The 20,492-nt window shown below is 42.3% G+C and overlaps 1 protein-coding gene across 1 annotated transcript in view; it reads left to right on the top strand.

Annotated features, from left to right (window-relative positions):
- The window catches only part of LOC134611434 (solute carrier family 46 member 2-like), a 34,553-nt gene extending 14,335 nt beyond the window's left edge, over nucleotides 1–20,218 (top strand). The window contains exons 4-5 of the mRNA XM_063455318.1: nucleotides 13,787–13,943; nucleotides 18,696–20,218. Of these exons, the coding sequence (XP_063311388.1) occupies nucleotides 13,787–13,943; nucleotides 18,696–18,747 (209 nt within the window). The 3' untranslated portion in view covers nucleotides 18,748–20,218. The remainder of the gene's footprint in view (nucleotides 1–13,786; nucleotides 13,944–18,695) is intronic.
- Nucleotides 20,219–20,492: the final 274 nt, after the last annotated feature.

The raw sequence follows: 20,492 nt of genomic DNA, 5'->3' as shown, positions 1-20,492 counted from the left end.
TCGAAGTCCCGAAGTGTCGAAGTCCCGAAGTGTCGAAGTCCCGAAGTGTCGAAGTCCCGAAGTGACGAAGTCCCGAATTGACGAAGTCCCGAATTGACGAAGTCCCGAATTGACGAAGTCCCGAATTGACGAAGTCCCGAATTTCAGAATGCTGAACCAAGCCGAATATTTTCCCCATGCACATGCCTATTCTTTAGTATTGGATACTCGTGCCTTAGGATTGCGTGTTGGTGGCATTTCTACTTTGACACCATACATTGATTTTAACAATTCATGTTTGAATTTGAGCCGTCTTGAAGTATTTGGTCTCACTGAAATCCAGACCAAATTCAAGCTCATTCGAAACTTGCTCTGTACTTGCAGTGACCAATGTCTAGGTTTTGCAGTCGGAATGGCCCTTTACTGTACCAAATGGTTTGCCCCATTCAGTATATTGCCATTCAGACTTGAATAGGCCTGTAAAACTTTTTTCACAATAAAAAAAAAAAAAAATCATTGTTTTCGTTTTATAAAGAAAAGGTTGGCAAACAAGCACATTTATAAAGGTGATCACCGACAGTTCCTTCTTCAATAAAACTTCCAGTAAATAAAACAGAAGAGCAGTCATCATGTTATCGGGTGTCATATTGCCTATTTTCACACATTCTAAAGTAAAATTATAGTTGTTTCTCTAAATGTCTGTACCCATAGCAAGTTTTAACATTCTTACTCACACTGACTAAGGAGAAACAGATTCATTTTTGTTCCAGGAAAATTCTTTGGAAGTTCCCCATTGCTTGTTACCCTTGACTGTTAAAACAAACACATTCACAGGGTTTTACTTTATCCATACAAAAATAATAATGGTATTGCTGCACTTTAGTGACCTCCGGTTGACTGGCTTACTGCTGCTGATATTTATTCTGGTATATAAATTCTCATTATTTAAGTCCATACTCATTTCCTGTTTGACCTCCCACACTCATTACACAATTCTGTTTCTGAAAACGAACTCCATGCTCCATGAGCAGGGAAGCTAACACCAATATAGGCAACCCTATGGTTATCTAAATCTGTTTTGTTCTATATCAATACTCTCTATAGTCTATACCATTACTATTTGGCCATTAAATCACTTTATGATTTATTCACTAAAGTGGGAAACATCAGGATTTCAGGCTGAATTCTAAGCAAATTTAAAGGGATCAGCCATAATAATTGAACTGATAGAGTTCTCAAATCCGCTCTGTTTTTAGTTTGACTAGTGTGGTCTGAAATTGGAAATGTATTTTATATTCACTGCGTCTTTAATATGCATTTTTAAACTATAAACCTAAAAAGCATTACAGGCCTACCGTGCATGTATGGCAATTGCTTTGCTGCGCCAATCAGCATTTCCTCATAGAAATGCACTCCATCCCGCCCCATTGTAACTAGTCAGACTATTTTTGAGCTTTTTAACTTCTTACCTAGGATCCATTAAGGGGTCCCCAAGGCAGAAACTAGGTCAATAACCAAGAGTGATAAACAGACCGATAGTAATCATCCAAATCACTCAACTACAACTGCCCTTTTAAAAGTTGCAATGACATCCAAACTGGCATGAACCGATTAAACTTAACTGGAGCTATTTTCCTTGATTTTGCCAAGGCATTTGACACAGTAGAGTAGACCATGGCATTCTTTTGCAAAAGCTTAAAAACTCAGGTATTGGTAATCGTCCGCTAACCTGGTTTCGATCATATGTAACAGATCAATTGCAATATGTGGCCATTTCTAATATGGCCTCCCTCTTCCAATCATGTGTGTTGTTCCCCAAGGCCCCCTACTCTTCACATTATTTATAAATGATCTGCCTAATATCTGCAAAGCCTCAACTATACACATGTATGCAGACGACAGTTATCTAGGCTAGTAAACCCAAGCTACTGCAGCTTGAGGCTGTGCTCCAAAACCAATTTACAGAGGTAGAAAAGTGGATAGCGGATAACAAACTTGTCCTAAACACTGACAAAACTGTTATAATAATCCTTGGAACTGTACCTAAATTACATAAACAAAAAAAACCCCAACTATGTATCAGAACAATTTCAAATATCTAGGTATGTTTCTAGACCCCAATCTATCCTCTGACCTATCCATTGAAAACTCTCTTTAAAACTATATCCAAAACTAGGTGTCCTGTAGAAACAAATCCTGCCCAAGCCCTACAGTAAGGAAACAAATGCTAATGCCGGTCATTGATTATGGGAATGTAGTGTATGCACCTGCACCTCAAATCCACCTTAATAAACTTAATACGTTATATAATTGTAGATTATGCTAGCTTTAGTGTACCTATAATCTTAATTTTATTAATGACAGGAGGCTTCGTATTTGCTTAAGTCTCTCTTTACTAGAACTCCACAGCAGCACAGAAAAAACAACCAATCAGAAAAAAGTTAGGTACTATAAAACTCCCCTCCCCATGCTTCATTTCCTCTTTCAAGCTGCGACAAAACAGAATAAAAGGCAGAGAACATCATGGGGAAGAAACAAAGTCCTAGATACGATGAATATAACGATGTCCACCATCCAAGAGCAACTGTCAAACTAGATACTGTTGATGGACTGTAAGCTGAAACGAGAGAAAAACAGAATCGAACAGGTTGATTATCCAATGAAATGTACTCTAAATAAACATGCAGGTACCCAATGTAGCAACCAAATTAACCTTACTATGTAGATATCCCAACCCTACTTATGAAAAAACAGACATAAGAAACAAGCGAGAGGTAGCAGAGACAACAAACAGAGTTGCATACGTACCTGCTAATCCAAACTATAACATTAACCCCTTAAGGACCAAACTTCTGGAATAAAAGGGAATCATGACGTGTCACACACGTCATGTGTCCTTAAGGGGTTAAACAAGGGAGGGACAAGAATGGGTGGGAAATACTCGCCTCCTGTCATTAATAAAATTAAGATTATAGGTACACTAAAGCTAGCATAATCTACAATTTTATAACATGACAGTAGGCTTCGTATTTGCTGTTTCAACGCTCAGTTCACCAATCCAACGCTGTTTGTGTCGCTGGTATCAATTCCAGGAAATATCAGAGTAATCCTAATTGGATATTCCAAGTACGATATACGACAGCAGACGGATCAAAGAAGATGCCAGCCGACGAAGCATCTCAAATACGGAAAAAAAGTACCATCCGCTGGTAAATCCATTGTACGTGGTGTTGTGACCCGTTTCCTAGCAGTCGGTTGATGAGCTGGCCAGCTGACCTATTAGCCATATTCCCGTAGAGGTATCATATCGAAGGTCAATCTCGGACTTAGGGTCGCAAGAAGAAACAGCCACCATGTCTCAACTCATGATCCGTAAGGCGGCTTCTCCGATCGTGCCAGGGTCATTCGGTGATGTGGCCTTGCAGGTAGATCTCCAATCTCAAGGAATGCGCCTAAGTCCACCACCAAAATCGCAATAGAAAACTGAGGAGGATCTTCCATTCCTTCCTGTCCTACCCGGTGAGATGTCTCATCCGAGAATAAATTCATAATGCAGGCAAGAGTGTGGCCAAACCAGCCGTATTCTAAGTGATCCCAATATTCCAAATGGACTGTGTAATCCTCGGACACAGCAGAGAAAAGACTCCAAAGAACGTCCATTCAAGGTTCCAAACTGAACTTGTGTGGAGGAAACGGTGGTCGACTACTCTGGGAATAGTGAATCCCAGAAATCTTCAAAGGGATGGGAAAAGCAAACCGGAACGCAGATTTCCATCCAGAAATGCCCTCGTCCAAGAGTGAAAGATGTCTGTGTAGGAGTCGGGCACCTCCCTAAAGTCTCGTATGTCTCCTCGACAGTAGGTGAAAAGTAGGTTAGTGCGAATCCAACCAAACGGCCCCCGTTAGGGATAAATAGAGCAGAGACGGAGGGTCCTCCATCTCCGAACCATGTCCACCAGGTACGCGCTCCGAGGAGACAGGGCAGTCCTGCCATCTTATCCCAAGGTCTCACCATGTTGTCAATACGTACAGTTTTACCTTCAGACCGGGTAACAGTCCTCCTTAATCGTGTCACCCGAGCAAGGCAGTGCCCGTTTGCTCCATGAAGGTCTCCGTATCTCCTGACATGGGAGAAACTGTCTTCACAGTTTGTTCGTAATGGACTGGATATCCAAAACAGAAAGTAATTCTCTGTATTATATCGTGCAGAATATAACAAAAAACCTGCACTCTTGTAATACCGGAGGACCATCCGTTAGCCGAGTGTGCGTAAATAAGTGGGAGTCTCCCCCCGTTATACCTCTGTGAGTATTTCTCGCGTTTTACTGCGGTCCGGATCCAATAGATCCATTACCGGAGATAGAATAGAGGGATCCCGTCTAAAAATGTATATATTGCATGAACAGGCAGTCCTCTAGAACGAAGTCAGTAGCATGGATGTTAGCTCTAATTGAATGCAGGAGGGACGCCCCTCTATGCAGTCCTCAATGACTTGCACAGGTACAAGCCTGTGTGATGAACAAATGGGGCGTCGAGTGTATGAGAGAGCCGCGCTCTCTACTAATGAGATCGCATACCGCAATACGACCGGCTGCTAGCCCGAGTGGGCCGCACCCTTCAATAACCAACAGCAGAGTCTACCTCCGTGACCGGTTCTCTCTATGAGAATGTGTCCTCCAACCTGTCCTCTGTATCCAGTCCAGTATCTGGCTGAGGTCGAGGGAGGGGTTGCGCCCTCTAAAAACAAATCAGTATCCGGTTCTGTATATGAGAGGGGTTCGTCCTCTGTTCCTGAAAATAAATATACTCGGATCGAGGTGATGGAGGGCCGCACCCTCCTGTGATGCAAACTAGAGTCCCTAGAGACTCAGGGTGACTAAACTGCAGGGCACACCTCTTATAAATGTCAGCATAAGGCTGAGGGCAATCTTCGGAAACAACGATGGAAAGCTATCAACCGACCATCCGGATCCCGTGCGCGCGCGCGGGGTCCAGGTAGACCGTTGGTAGTCTGAGGAAAGCTGGAGACGTTCTCCGCAATCCACGAGTGCCCGGGAGGTCGGAGGAGGTCAAGTCAGGCCTTGCGACGACCCGAGCAAAAAGGAAAAGGAAGTCATGAAAAAACAAAAGGCAACAATTAACGAAGATAAGAGAAAAAACACCAATTCTATCTCAGATAGAAGGCAAATAGCAGGCCGGAAGGTAACAAAAGTAAGTCCCACTGGACAGGGCCAGGAGCTAACCCAACGTGGGAAAAAAACTACCGACACCTATAAGGATTCCGGGAGGCAGATACGGAGTAGCTGGCAAAGACAAGGAAAAAAAACGCTATCTCCTGAAGGGTCTGAGTATCGGTCCTTGGAGACGTGCCGTCGCCGGTTTGGAGTAAACCGTGGGTGTGTCCGGGGTCTTTATAAGAAACTTGCCCTACAGGCATGAGGTTTAGGGCCTTCACCCTTCCCACCATATTCAGATGGCGGTAAACTGGTGTCCTCTTGAACATTATGGCAATGGTGTTGGTCTGGACACCTGCCTATCTCCATGTCACTGGCGGCCACTGGGTTTTCCTCAGTGATATTCCCCCAGGCCTGCGGCCAAAAAGGGGTTCGGTACCAATAGTGCAGGCCCGTGAGTAGGGCACAGGCCCAGCAGGCCAAACGAACGGACACAGAATGGCTAGCCAAACAAATAGGCACAGACATAGCAGGCCATTCAATGGGGCACAGACATAGCAGGCCATTTAAATGGGCACGGACCGAGCAGGCCGTTTAAATGGGTACGGACTGAGCAGGCCGTTTTAATGGGCACAGACATAGCAGGCCGTTTTAATGGGCACAGACATAGCAGGCAGTTTTAATGGGCACAGACATAGCAGGCCGTTCTTATGGGCACAGACATAGCAGGCCGTTCTTATGGGCACAGACATAGCAGGCCGTTCTTATGGGCACAGACATAGCAGGCCGTTCTTATGGGCACAGGCATAGCAGGCCGTTCTTATGGGCACAGGCATAGCAGGCCGTTCTTATGGGCACAGACATAGCAGGCCGTTCTTATGGGCACAGACATAGCAGGCCGTTCTTATGGGCACAGACATAGCAGGCCAATCTTATGGGCACAGACATAGCAGGCCAATTTTATGGGCACAGACATATTACCAGTATATTATTATTATCATGTATTTATATAATGCCTTCCAATTCCGTAGCGCTTTACAAAGGGTATTGAACGAATAACGGGGGCCTCTGAGTTCGGGTAGAGGTCCCTAAAAATAGTAAATCCTCAGGGCAACCTGTGACATAGGACCCTTATACACCAACCCTTAGAAATCGTGGTGCCGTGTGAGTAACCCGAACCGGGACTGGCAGCCCCTAAATGCCCAGCAGGCAAACAGTGGTATGCCAGCTGTAGTGGGTATAAGCGGAAGTTGTCCCAGTGACCCTCATGTCAATGAATGTAAGATACGCTGAGCGATACTCTCCTTAAACTGGGAATCGGTATGCACATGCCCACACAGGTCCGTGTGACCTTTCTTAGCATCATCCTAGGTTACCATCATATCACCTTTGTAACCATGGACACTTCCAGGAGTAGGGCTATATAGCGAACTCAGTGGCTCTCCCCACAACCTGACTTAAATGTATAGTAACAGCGTGGACTGGTCTCCCATACCAGGTAGTCAGAGCCCGGTCCAGGCATGTCTATATGTGTCGTGGACAGGGAATCCATACCAGAGTAGACTCATCTGATTCCTCATAACTGGGCCAGAAAAAATATATACTGAGAAGCACACGAATCCTAGAATAGCTGGCGCCGTGTACGCCATGTACAGAGACTTGAACTGAGTTTCCAATATACCTGTAAGTCGCAGTAATCGTATATATCCTGATAGCAGAACTCGCAGTAATCTGTGATATACCCTGTCAGCCAAACACACAGCAATCTGAGCGACATAATAGGTCCTGGTCCACCATGCGATAATGGGCCAGACGTCGGCCTCTGACACAGTAGCTATGGTGCATGCAGGGTACAGGCTCCCATAGGAAGTAAGCGTATGGAGTACGCCTACAGTGACAAAAAACAAAAAAGGCCTGTGCCACAGACAGAGCAGTACATGGATACTGCCTATAGGCATGTACTCCAGCCCAGTAAAAGAAATCTAAATCTATACATCCCAACATTGATACACACATGCATACACACAAATCTACATATATACAAATACATACATCAACCTGGATATAAAATCTCATGGGAAAACTGTCACTACATTGTCCCCTAAACAGAAGGTGCAAGCACAAGCTGTATGCAGTCACCTAATGCAAAAACAAACTGACATGCAGCATGGCAACTGAAATGGGTGGAGGCAGACCTCCAACGTGCCAAGTAATGAAGTGTACCGACGGGGGAGGGGCCGCGAGCGGTTGAACTCTCTCCCGGTCGGACTCTCCCCCGCCCGGACGGACACACGAGGTCCGCGGGCGGAGGCGGCCGCGATGAGCGGCCACGTGGGAAAGAAGATCCGGCCGCTGGGTACTTGGGGAAGCACACACGAGTACCCCCGCGGCCGGCAAAGTACATGGGACCGCCGGAGATGAAATCCGCGGTCCCGGAGCTCGGGGGTCGAAGGAGGCAGATGAAGTAAGCCTCCTGAAGCCCCCGAGCGGCACACACACCGCCAGGAAAAGGCGGAAACACATTGCATTAAAAATGGGGATACATAATCCAAGGGAAACGGACGGGGGGGGGGGGGGCACAAGTCCAAGAAAAGAACAGTAAGGACCCCAAAGACCCCCCACAAATATATAGGAAACTACAGCGAAGTTGCAGGGACAAAGAAATCATATAAGATATAAAACAGCATGATTGGAACAAATCCAGCAAGGGCAGAAAAATGTAAATACCTAAGAATAAAATCTCACATGAAAATAAATAAATAAATAGATTACTGAAGATAAATATATGTATGACAAAATACCACAAGTGCAACCTACAAAATAGAATCTAAAATACTGAATATAAGCAATAAAATCCCAAAGCCACCCACTATAAGCAGGAGGCAGTGGTACTCTGACCTGTACTGATGCGGAGCAGCAAAGAAAGAGGAAATTAAGCATGGGGAGGGGAGTTTTATAGTACCTAACTTTTTTCTGATTGGTTGTTTTTTCTGTGCTGCTGTGGAGTTCTAGTAAAGAGAGACTTAAGCAAATACGAAGCCTCCTGTCATGTTATAAAATTTGTTCTGCCACTTTATACTAGAATGTAATTACATTGTGACATGTTATGTTGAATTCCAACGCACTCTTCATCTTTCCAGCCTTGTGCATAAGAGCATTTCTGGGAAGCTCCCACCCTACCTGAGTAGAATGCTCTCCCCGGCTGTTCCCACCTCCTATAACCTCCGATCCAGTACTAGCACGATATTTAGCATACCGCAAAACAAAAATAAAGTGGCTCGATCCTCATTTTCCTACAGAGCACCGCAATTGTGGAATAACCTCAGGGACACAGATGTTTGGCAGCATACCTCAATACAGAATGCACATGTCCTTGCTGACTATATTTATATATTTGTGTATGTATGTATATATATATATATATATATATATATATATATTGTATTGTATTTTTTTGTAATATTATATTGTACCCTATTGTAACAATGTAGTGATTGTGGGCTGAGGACATATTTAGTCTTAACCCGTTAATGCCGTTACGGCGTTCTATGCCGTCGCGGCTTTAAAGGGCTTTAAAGCCGTTGCGGCGGCATAGAACGCCGTAACGGCTTAAGCCCCCAGAAGATCGCAGCTACTTACCTCCGCCGCGATCCTCTTCTGGAGGGCTGCCTGACAGCCCAGGCAGTCCCCCCATGGCAAATGAGGCCCCCGGGGGCCATGTGATCGCTCTCAAAGAGCGATCACATGGCCCCCTATAGCTGGCTATGGATCTGCCAGCAGGGAGACTGTCTAAAATATTAGACAGTCCCCCTGCTGGTAGGAAGAGTAAAAAAAATGTATTAAACATGTGTAAAATTAAATTTAAAGTATTTATATATATATATATATATAATATGTATATATATTATATGTATAATATATATACATATTATATATATGTAACGTCATACAAAGTGTATTTTAATATTAATATTAGTATATATATTAATATTAAAATACACTTAGAATGACGTTACATATATATATGTATATATATTATATATATAATAGATATATACACATATATTATATATAAATACGTCTAATTACAATAATAAATAAATAAAATAATAAAATAAATAAATAAAATATTGAAACAAAATTTAAAATAAATTATATATGCATATGTAATTTCATTCTAACTGTATTTTGCTATTAATATATATATATATTGGTAACATAATACACTTAGAATGACATTCTATATATATCTATCTATATATAAAAATGCAAATAACCGCAAATATATATATAGAGATAAATACATATAATTACATAAAAGATTACATTAGTATGCACGTAGAATTTAAATACCTATAAATGCATATATATTAAAATTCTATGTATATATTCAAGTCATTTTTTAACATAATTATGTCATTTGATTAATTAAAATTTGATTGACATGCCTGACAACACAGGGAGAAAGTGCAGCAAATTTAATTCGCAAGCACTATATTTGACCCTGTAACTCTCCAAGACACCATAAAACCTGTACATAGGGGGTACTGTTTTACTCAGGAGACTTCGCTGAACTCAAATATTAGTGTTTAAAACTGGTAAATTTTATTAAAACAATGATATTTTAAGTAAAAGTGACGTTTTTTGCATTTTTTTCAAACAAACGGCACTTTTATGGACTATATTATTGTTGTAATATGTTTTACTGTTTTAAAACACTAATATTTGTGTTTAGTGAAGTCTCCCGAGAATAACAGTACCCCCCATGTACAGGTTTTATGGTGTTTTGGAAAGTTAGAGAGTCACATATAAGGCTTGCATTTCATTTTTTTTACATTGAAATTTGCCAGATTAGTTATGTTGCCTTTGAGATCGTATGGTAGCCCAGGAAGAAGAATTACCCCCATGATGGCATACCATTTGCAAAAGTAGACAACCCAAGGTATTGCAAATGGGGTATGCCCAGTCATTTTTAGTAGCCACTTAGTCACAAACACTGGCCAAATATTAGTTTTTTGCTTTTTTCACACAAAAACAAATATGAACGCTAACTTTGGCCAGTGTTTGTGACTAAGTGGCTACTAAAAAAAGACTAAACATACCCCATGTTCAATACCTTGGGTTGTCTACTTTTTCAAATGGTATGCCATTATGGGGGTAATTCTCATTCCTGGGCTACCACACTGTCTCAAAGGTAACATTACTAATCTGGCAAATTTCAATTTGAAAATGGAACGTTCTATATTTGACCCTGTAACTTTCCAAAACACCATAAAACCTGTTAATAGGGGTACTGTTGTACTCGTGAGACATCGCTGATTACAAATATGTGCTTTTTGTTGCAGTAAAACCTAACAGTATTATGACATGTACAGCTAAAATGTGAGGCGGAACTACAAATTAAAAAAAAAAATTAAATTTCTCACAGTTTTTTTAATTTTATTCATAATAAATTATGTTTCATACATAAATATTTGATATAAAATGAAAGCCCTGTTTCTCCTGAACAAAATGATATATAATAAGTGTGGGTGCATATAATATGAAAGAGGGGAACTATGGGTGAACAAACATATAGCGCAAATTCCAGTTTTTGTTTACGTTTTGTTTTGATCAGAACGTGTACTAGTGACTCCGTCCTGAAGGGGTTAAATTGGAGGGGCAAATGTTTAAAAATAATATCAGGAAGTATTACTTTACTGAGAGGGTAGTGGATGCATGGAATAGCCTTTCAGCTGTAGTGGTAGAGGTTAACACAGTAAAGAAGTTTAAGCATGCGTGGGATAGGCATAAGGCTATCCTAACTATAAGATAAGGTATTTAGAAAATTGGGCAGACTAGATGGGCCGAATGGTTCTTATCTGCCGTCACATTCTATGTTTCTATATTGAAAACGAGAGAAATCTAAATGTATCCTTCCTGGTAAAATAGTTTGTAGGTAAATAAAAATAAGATGCCAGAGAAATAGATTTTTTTTAAAAGTGTTTTTTTTTTTATTTGCTTTCTTGGTTTTCACAGAATAAAGACCTTTTATTCTAAGGATCTACTTATATAAGTATTATTTATTGTACATACATAGGGATGGTCTGTGGGGGTGCACATTTCAGATCTATTATTTTTTTGTAATTATTTGTGTATTATTTAATAGGTGTAGTACACACAAAGCTTGTTAGCACCTCACCTTATATATTTTTATACAATTACTTTTGTGTGCGTATTTTTGCCTCATGTTTTGTTTTTTTTACATGATAGATTGTTTCCCCTGAAAACAGTATTAATGTGCAGCCATTCATGTTCTGAAAAGGAAACGTGTAGGTATTTGCCAAATACATCATGCCTTATATTTTGCTAGGGGGATGATGGGCTGATTTGGAGATATTTACTCAAACGTAGCCACACTAGATAATTTGTAAAACCCTCCTTCAAAAACATACTTCCATCCCTCGATATAAAATGTGCACCACTCATGACATATTTTGTACTGACAACGCAATTTTTATGCTTTATTTTTCCCTATTAATAAGTCTCTATAAGCTTGTTTGTCTAACAATGCTCAAATAAAATATAGAATGTCAAAATAAACAAAAAAACATACTTCAAATATAGACTCTACACTTAACTCCCTTATTTTATTGAAAGAAAAATGTCTCTCTTTTTGGCATGCACTGGTTAGATATGCTTGGGAAATAAGAAAACCCCACCAAAAAACATTTGGGGATTTTACACCCATAGACATAAAAATTCCTTTAAACAGAGTAAGCACCTAAGCAAGTTTTAAAATGAATCTCTTCAAATAACGCTCATACCACAGGTACCGGCTCGACTTGAATTGCAGAGCCATACACTAGAGTGGAAGGATTTTCTTTTGTTATTTATTATTTTAGAGCATTTTACTGGCCTCGTTCCCATTATCTTGAAATATTTATTATTTCATTCTCTGCATTTCAGCATTATTTTTACTTTGTGAAATCTTCTGTAATATAATATGGAATAATGACCATTGTTCCTATTGTATATTTGTGTCTACAATCACTATTTTGAAAAATTTCCACTTGTACAACAGTTTTCACTGCATCACTAAAACAGCTCGAGGCAACATAGGTGTTCCACGTGAAAAGACAAAAGCAAAGAAAATGTCAGGGTGTGGACCACTCTTCTATTTAAAATAACTATATTACAGTGAGGGAAACCAGGTTTGCACACATTTCAGGAGGGATTTTGTCTCATTCCTCTTTGCAGATCCTCTCTAAGTCATTAAGGTTTTGAGGCTGAAGTTTGGCAACTCGAACCTCCAACTCCCTCCACAGATTTTCTATGGGATTAAGGTCTGAAGACTGGCTAAGCCACTCCAGGACCTTAATGTGCTTCTTCTTGAGCCACTCCTTTGTTGCCTTGGCTGTGGGTTTTTGGTCATTGTCATGCTGGAATACCCATCCACGATCCATTTTCAATGCCTTGGCTGGCGGAAGAAGATTCTCACCCAAGATTTGACAGTACATGGCCCCGTCCATCGTCCTTTTGATGTGGTGCAGTTGTCCTGTCCCCTTAGCAGAAAAACACGCCCAAAGCATAATGTTTCCACCTCCATGTTTGATGGTGTTTTTGGGGTCATAGGCAGCATTCCTCCTCCTCCAAACATGGCGAGTTGAGTTGATGCCAAAGAGCTTGATTTTGGTCTCATCTGACCACAACACTTTCACCCAGTTCTCCTCTGAAATATTCAGATATTCACCGGCAAACTTCAGACGGGCCTGTACATGTGCTTTCTTGAGCAGCGGAACTTTGTGGGCGCTGCAGGATATCAGTCCTTCATGGCGTAGTGCGTTACCAATTGTTTTCTTGTTGACTATGGTCCCAGCTTCCTTGAGATCATTAACAAGATCCTCCGTGTAGTTCTGGGCTGATTTCTTACCATTCTTTTGATAATTAAAACTCCACGAGGTGAGATCTTGCATGGAGCACCAGACCGAGGGAGACTGACAGTTATTTTGTGTTTCTTTCATTTGCGAATAATTGCACCAACTGTTGTCACCTTCTCATCAAGCTTCTTGGCGATGGTCTTGGAGCCCATTCCATCCTTGTATAGGTCTATAATCTTGTCCCTGACATCCTTAGACAGCTCTTTGATCTTGGTCATGGTGGAGAGTTTGGAATTTAATTGAATGATTGCTTCTGTGGACAGGTGGTGTCTTTTATACAGATAAAGAGCTGAGATTAGGAGCACTCCCTTTAAAAGAGTGCCCCTAATCTCAGCTTGTTACCTGTATAAAAGACACCTGGGAGCCAGAAATCTTGCTGATTGATAGGGGATCAAATACTTATTTCACTCATTGACATGCAAATCAATTTATAACTTTTTGGACATGCATTTTTCTAGATTTTTTTTGTTATTCTGTCTCTCACTGTTAAAATTCACCTACCATTAAAATTATAGACTGATCATTTCTTTGTCAGTGGGTACACTTTCAAAATCAGCAGGGGATCAAATACTTCCCCCCCCTCACTGTATGTATTATAGTTACCTTTTCAGACTCAAATTTCTTTTACAAAAATAGCACATATTCTAATGAATGGTTTTCTTATATATGTGTCAGTGTAAGACAGTATTTGAGCAATTCTTTTATGTATTCCAGGAAAAATCTTTGTTGTACTTCAGTTCTCTCTGGCAATCTCTGCAGTGATTACCTCCATTGCATTCAACAAGATCTACCAGGCTACATTACAACTTTTCTCTGGTTCAAGTTTTATCCTATCTGCTGCAATTGCTGCTCTGAGTCTTATTCCCATTGGGTAAGTAGAACGACATTGTAACGGTAGCTTATTATATAGCAGCAAGAAAAAACATAGAAAGGCTGGTTATGTGTTAGTATCTGTGCCTATATCCGTATGTGTTAACTGGTTAAGGACAGGGGTAATAGTCCAAATTCAGATCCAAAACAAAACCTAGAAATGCATGTGTTTGTTTCACCATATTTAAGGGTTTATATTTAAGTGCCTCCATACATATCATATATTGTTTTTTAAAGGACAGAAATATTAAGTATGAATAAAATGTTTTTAAAAAAATTATTTAAAAAGAATTCTTTTTTAAAACTGTACATCCAGTTCAACTAAATAAAAATAACTCAAAGTAGATTCCTCTGTCAGTCCTGGTTGTTAAATGCCTCATATGTCTATGATCTAAATACATTTTTGGTAATTAATGTTAACCCTTTGCCAACCCGCCACCTAGAGCTATGCACACCCTAACCCTATACTTACACTAATGCTACTCGTATACATATCTTTACCTTACCCTTAACCCTACACTATTATAACCCTAGAACAGCGTTAACTCAAACCCAGCATTAACCCTTACCTTTCTACAATCATAACCAAAGAAAAACAAGTTACCTGCGCTCTCTCCTTAATCCCTATGTATTTTTAAACAAATTGAGTTTTTTTAGTTACCTCCAATGGCCATGAGAGGATAAGCCCACCTGCCAACGTCAAGGCAGACCCCCCCCCCCTAGTTTTTATATGCACCCCTATATATTATTAACCCTTAATAGGGAACACATGGGATGGGCGGCTGCATTGTAACAAGGCTGAGTGATACAAAAAATGTACACAAATGCAGAAAGATAAGTCCTGCGCTCACTCCCATCACTGGGCGGCTGCAAATGACTACAGTACACATCAGCCCCAATATATAGTAAAAAACAAAGAAAAACAAGTTACCTGCGCTCTCTCCTTAATCCCTATGTATTTTTAAACACATTTTTTTTTAGTTACCTCCAATCAGAGGCGGCTCTCTAACTAGGCGGTTTAGGCGGCCGCCTAAGGCCTCGCGCTGGCGGAGGACTCGCGGCCGCCTAAACCACTTGTTGGCAGAGTGTGTCAGGTCCTCGGTCACTGACCGAGGACCTGACACCAGGAGGGGGCCCGGCGGCTTGCCCGGTATGCTGCTGGGTGCGAGGCCCCTCCTGGCTGCCCGGCCACCATCGCAGACACTGGTCTGCAGCTCCGCAGTGTGCAGAGTTGCAGACCATGTGACTCGCGAGAATTGGCCAATCAGAGCGTTGCCGCGGGTTACCACGGCAACGCTCTGAAATCTCGCAAGACTACGCGGTCTGCAGCTCTGCGGAGCTGCAGACCGGGAGCAGTGGCCACCGGACCACCAGGGAGCCCACTGGACCACCAGGGAAAGGTAGGCTCTCCCTCCCTATTACCCCCCACCACCCTCACCATCACCCCCCACCACCCTCACCATCAACCCCAGCCTCACCCCCCACCACCCTCAGCCTCACCATCATCCCCCTCAGTCTCACCCCCCCACCCTCCTCACCATCACCCCCAACCCCTCTCACCATCACCCCCCACCCCCCTCAGCCTCATCATCACCCCCCTCAGCCTCACCCCCCCACCCTCACCACACTCACCATCACCCCCCACCCTCTCACCATCACCCTCCACCCCCCTCAGCCTCACCATCACCCCCCTCAGCCTCACCCCCCACCACCCTCACCATCACCCCCCCACGCCTCACCCCCCACCACCCTCACCATCACCCCCCCACCACCCTCACCATCACCCCCCACCACCCTCACCATCACCCCCCACCACCCTCACCATCACCCCCCACCACCCTCAGCCTCACCCCCACCACCCTCAGCCTCACCTCCCCACCCTCACCTCCCCACCCTCACCATCACCCCCCACCACCCTCAGCCTCACCCCTCACCACCCTCAGCCTCACCCCTCACCACCCTCAGCCTCACCCCTCACCACCCTCAGCCTCACCCCTCACCACCCTCAGCCTCACCCCTCACCACCCTCAGCCATCACCCCCCACCACCCTCAGCCTCACCATCACCCCACCACCCTCAGCCTCACCTCCCCACCCTCACCATCACCCCCCACACTCACCATCAGCTCACCCCCTCACCATCACCCTCCACCCCCTCAGCCTCACCATCACCCCCCACCACCCTCAGCCTCACCCCCCACCACCCTCACCATCACCCCCCCACCACCCTCAGCCTCACCCCCACCACCCTCAGCATCACCCCCCACCACCCTCAGCATCACCCCCTCAGCATCACCCCCTTACCACCCTCAGCATAACCCTCCGTCACCACCCTCAGCCTCACCTCACTCACCATCACCCCCTCCTTCTCACATTACCCCCTCTCACATTACCCCCCCTCACTCTCACATTACCCTCACTCTCACATTACCCCCCTCACTCTCACATTACCCCCTCTCACTCTCACATTACCCTCACTCTCACATTACCCCCCTCACTCTCACATTACCCCCCTCTCACTCTCACATTACCCCCCTCTCACTCTCACATTACCATCACCCCCCTCCCTCTCACATTACCATCACCCCCCGCTCCCTCTCACCATCGCACCCCCTCTCCCTCTCACCATCGCACCCTCTCTCCCTCTCACCATCGCACCCCCTCTCCCTCTCTCCATTACCCTCCCCTCTCCCTCTCACCATCACCCCCCTCTCACCATCACCCGTCTCTCCCTCTCACCATCACCCCCCCATATACACACAACACACTTCAAGCAGCTACCCCATACACATAGGGTCTCAGACAAAAACGCAAACATGCTCACAGAGACATACATTCACACACACAAGGATACTCTCGGTCAGACACACTCTCAGGCACATACACAGGTAGACAGTGCATCAATGTGTATATGTGACACTTTTTTGTTAGTGGGGCCTCATGTTTGCATTTCGCCTAAGGCCTCATAAAGTCTAGAGCCGCCTCTGCCTCCAATGGCCATGATTTCTACAATCATACCCTATAAATCACTCACCCATAAATCTAACATTATCTCTAACGTAACCCTAACATCACCACTAATCCCAACCATAAAGCAAACCTCTGCTAAAATAAATGTTCTTAATTAAAACAGTATATGGAGGTCTGTTACATTCAATGTAATCATGAATGGAGCCTGCTTCCAAGCTGATTACACTGTGACCGGTGCTGGGCCACTGGCAAAGCTGGGAATAGGCAGGGAAATATTGGCGGTCTCCCTGAAGCAGCCTGCACCCCAGAAACACATGCAGCTGTTATCACTCAGCCAAGGTGTATAGGATGCAGTTAAAGGGCTCTAAGCAGGAATATGAGTCGGGATTTTAACTCTGCTCACATCAAAACTGCAGTCATTACACACTAAAGGCATTAGAGCCTATTATAGTTAGGACGTGCTGACACGTCTTAAGATACTTAAAGTTTAACTCATTAAGAGACCTCAAAAATAGGGATATGAAAGAAATGTACAAATTTATTAGAAAGTATGTTAAGATAAAACTAAAAACAAAGCAAAACTAAATATAAAGAGCTAATAAATTGTAGAAACCTTGGTATATCTGAAGATCATAAAACCGATACATTAAGTGTCTCCTTTATAATGTTTCTACCGAGATAATTATTTTTTTTCTGGGCCCTGAGTGCTCACTGTATGCATACAGTCTCTCAAGTTAGAATTAACCTAATCATTTAAATGTAGCAGCAGGCAAAGCTGAGATGCAGCACTAAAAAGCACACGCAGAATTAAAATGAAAACATTAAAAAAAACATTGTTGGAGGTCCACAGTGCTCTAAACCTCGTCCTAGTGTCCTTTGTTCTGCTAGATAGTTGCTTGGTGACCCTAACATATGCAGACACCAGGAGAATAGGCATTTCTTGGCCCATTCTTTTAGATTAAAAATGTGAATATATGACTTACCCTACCACCCACTGCTCAGGATGGAAGGAAGTGGTAGGATCATTCACAGCCCCCTACCTGGTTTTGATTCCTATCTAGTCATCGTCATCTAACAATGTTGAGGAAGGGTATACTCTCTAAGGTCTTTTTTAGTTGGAATTAAATAGACAATCCCTTTCTTGTGGTTTTGCAGAAGGTCATTTTGTCATGCTCTTTCTATAATTTGATGGACCCTCTTATGGTTGTTGCCAAACCAGTTCAGTTTGCTGGTCAGGTCAATCTGGAGTGCGTTTACGTTTTCCATTAACATTAGTTTGCTTCTCACTGTTTAGCGCTCAGGAGGACCATCATCCGCCATAAAAAAGCGCAACTTTGCTCCTGTTGCCAATTATTTCTTCCTGCAGTTGAGAGACTGTCTCAAAATTAACAACAAAATAAATCGTTTAGAAAAAAATGTGGACAACAGAAAATTACTCACAATTAGTTACTGTTAATTTTAATTATAGAAATCTTCGATTACTGCCATAATTATATCCTAAAGGTCATTTTTGAAATCCATGCTCTATTTTCTCTGTATGGGGGCTGTCCTAGGTAATAGTTTGACAGCATTTGTAGCTAATTTCAGGATACCTCAGTAGTGATAGACATTTTAAAGTGTTATGTTACATTCCATTCTTAGATAAATTATTGTTATGATTAAGTTTTCACACAAAAAGAACAGATCATTTAATTTAGTTTAATTATTCTTGAATAGAAACAAGTAAAATGTAACATGTTAAGCGCAGTGTGTAACTGTTAATCATATTTTGTGATCTCTTTTAGTATTGCAGCATATAAGTATCCAAAAAGACCGAATACTGAAGCCACAACGTGACCAGAATCCAAGATGGCAGAGACTGATCAATCCTGTTTCTTTGATGTATATTTCACTAAATCTTTATAATGAACATTTTAGTTCCCGTACTAGGCTCATGTGTTTTACAATAAATACTCACCTATTTCAAGCTTTAAGAAGACAGTATAATATTCGTGAAAACCCCACAACATTCGCTAACTGGAAAAGGCCTGGTATATTACATGTCTTACAGTAACGATATCATGAAGAAGTGGCCAATCTACAGTTACTTGGATTGAAAAAAAGACACATGTCAATCAAGTTCAGCCTTTATACTGTGCCAGGAAAAGACTGACAGCCCCATGGTGAGCCACACTCACCAATTCTGCAGCCAAACACTGGGTCAGTTGGTTATATCCTCTAATGTTTCCAATTGGTCATTGACTGTATCCCATCCCACCAGAGAGATGGGTCCACCAGGGTGTGTGGAAAGTTTGAGCCTTGTTGTAAGTGTGAAAATATGTTTGTCTGGTTGTAGTATTGCAGTGTTGTGATTGCAATGTGCTACTCACCAAAAGTTTGTAATATGGGATCGTATTTTATGTATGTGTGAATTTATTTAGAAAAATAGAATGTGACGGCAGATAAGAACCATTCGGCCCATCTAGTCTGCCCAATTTTCTAAATACTTTCATTAGTCCCTGGCCTTATCTTATAGCTAGGATAGCCTTATGCCTATCCCACGCATACTTAAACTCCCTCACTGTGTTAAACTCTACCACTTCAGCTGAAAGGCTATTCCATGCACCCACTACCCTCTCTGTAAAGTAACAGTTACTAAAAATTATTTTTTTAACCTTGCCTCTTGGTTTCCAAATACATCCTGAGGATGTTACTTTTGCCCAGCATCCAGGGGATGTTACTATTGCGACCCCCAAGGTTGAACAGATTCTACTGATGAAACATTAGCCCACTGAGCTATATCACCGGGCTGTTTAGCAGATATACCCCAATCTCCAGCATATCAGGTGGGGGTGTAAGGGAGGTTTTATACTATAGTTAGATGAAGGTCATATTGACCCCTTTGGGCTTTGTAAAACTTTTTACTTTGGTGGCTGGCTAGTGATAGTTTTTAACGATTTGCCGCCTGGCTGCTAGCACTGGTAGTTTATCCCACAATGTAATAGAGTTGGTGATTAAGCGAGCAGTAGAATATGCAAGAGGGCTGGAGCAATTTGGTAACCAGATAAAAATAAACTATGGGATCAATGGCCCCTACTGACTGAAGATGAATAGTTCCAAGTTAATCCACATTTGAAAGTTGGTAAAATGCGTCAATGTTAAATCTGGGAGAGCTGTACAAGCACTGATGTTTTAAATGCAAAGAAATTGGTTGCCACATGATTTAACTCTTACATCGCAGAATGGTTTTTTTTTTTTAACGATTTGTCTCCTGGCTGCTAGCGTTGGCAGTAAGTATGTAGAACTGATTATTATAGCAAAAAGCAAGTGGGCACTGAATGTCTCAAGCCAAATGGTGCAGATTCTGCATTCTTTCTTTCTACAGATCCAGGTTTGCACCATGATTTCCAGTGGCAAAAACAAACATTTCCACATTTTGCAATATCATATGCAAGCAATGAAATACTTTACCTGTAATCAAAATAGAAATTCAATGGCACTCTTCCACCCTTGCCCCTCCTTTCCTTTTAACATGTTTCCTCAGCTGCCTCTAATCTTAACTATTTAACTACCTCACACGTTATTCAGTATTTACATATTGC

Source organism: Pelobates fuscus, chromosome 5 (genome assembly GCF_036172605.1).
Source record: "Pelobates fuscus isolate aPelFus1 chromosome 5, aPelFus1.pri, whole genome shotgun sequence".
Classification (NCBI taxonomy): Eukaryota; Metazoa; Chordata; class Amphibia; order Anura; family Pelobatidae; genus Pelobates; species Pelobates fuscus.
The sequence above is the reverse complement of the archived record's forward strand: the minus strand, read 5'-3'. Positions and strand labels throughout refer to the sequence as shown.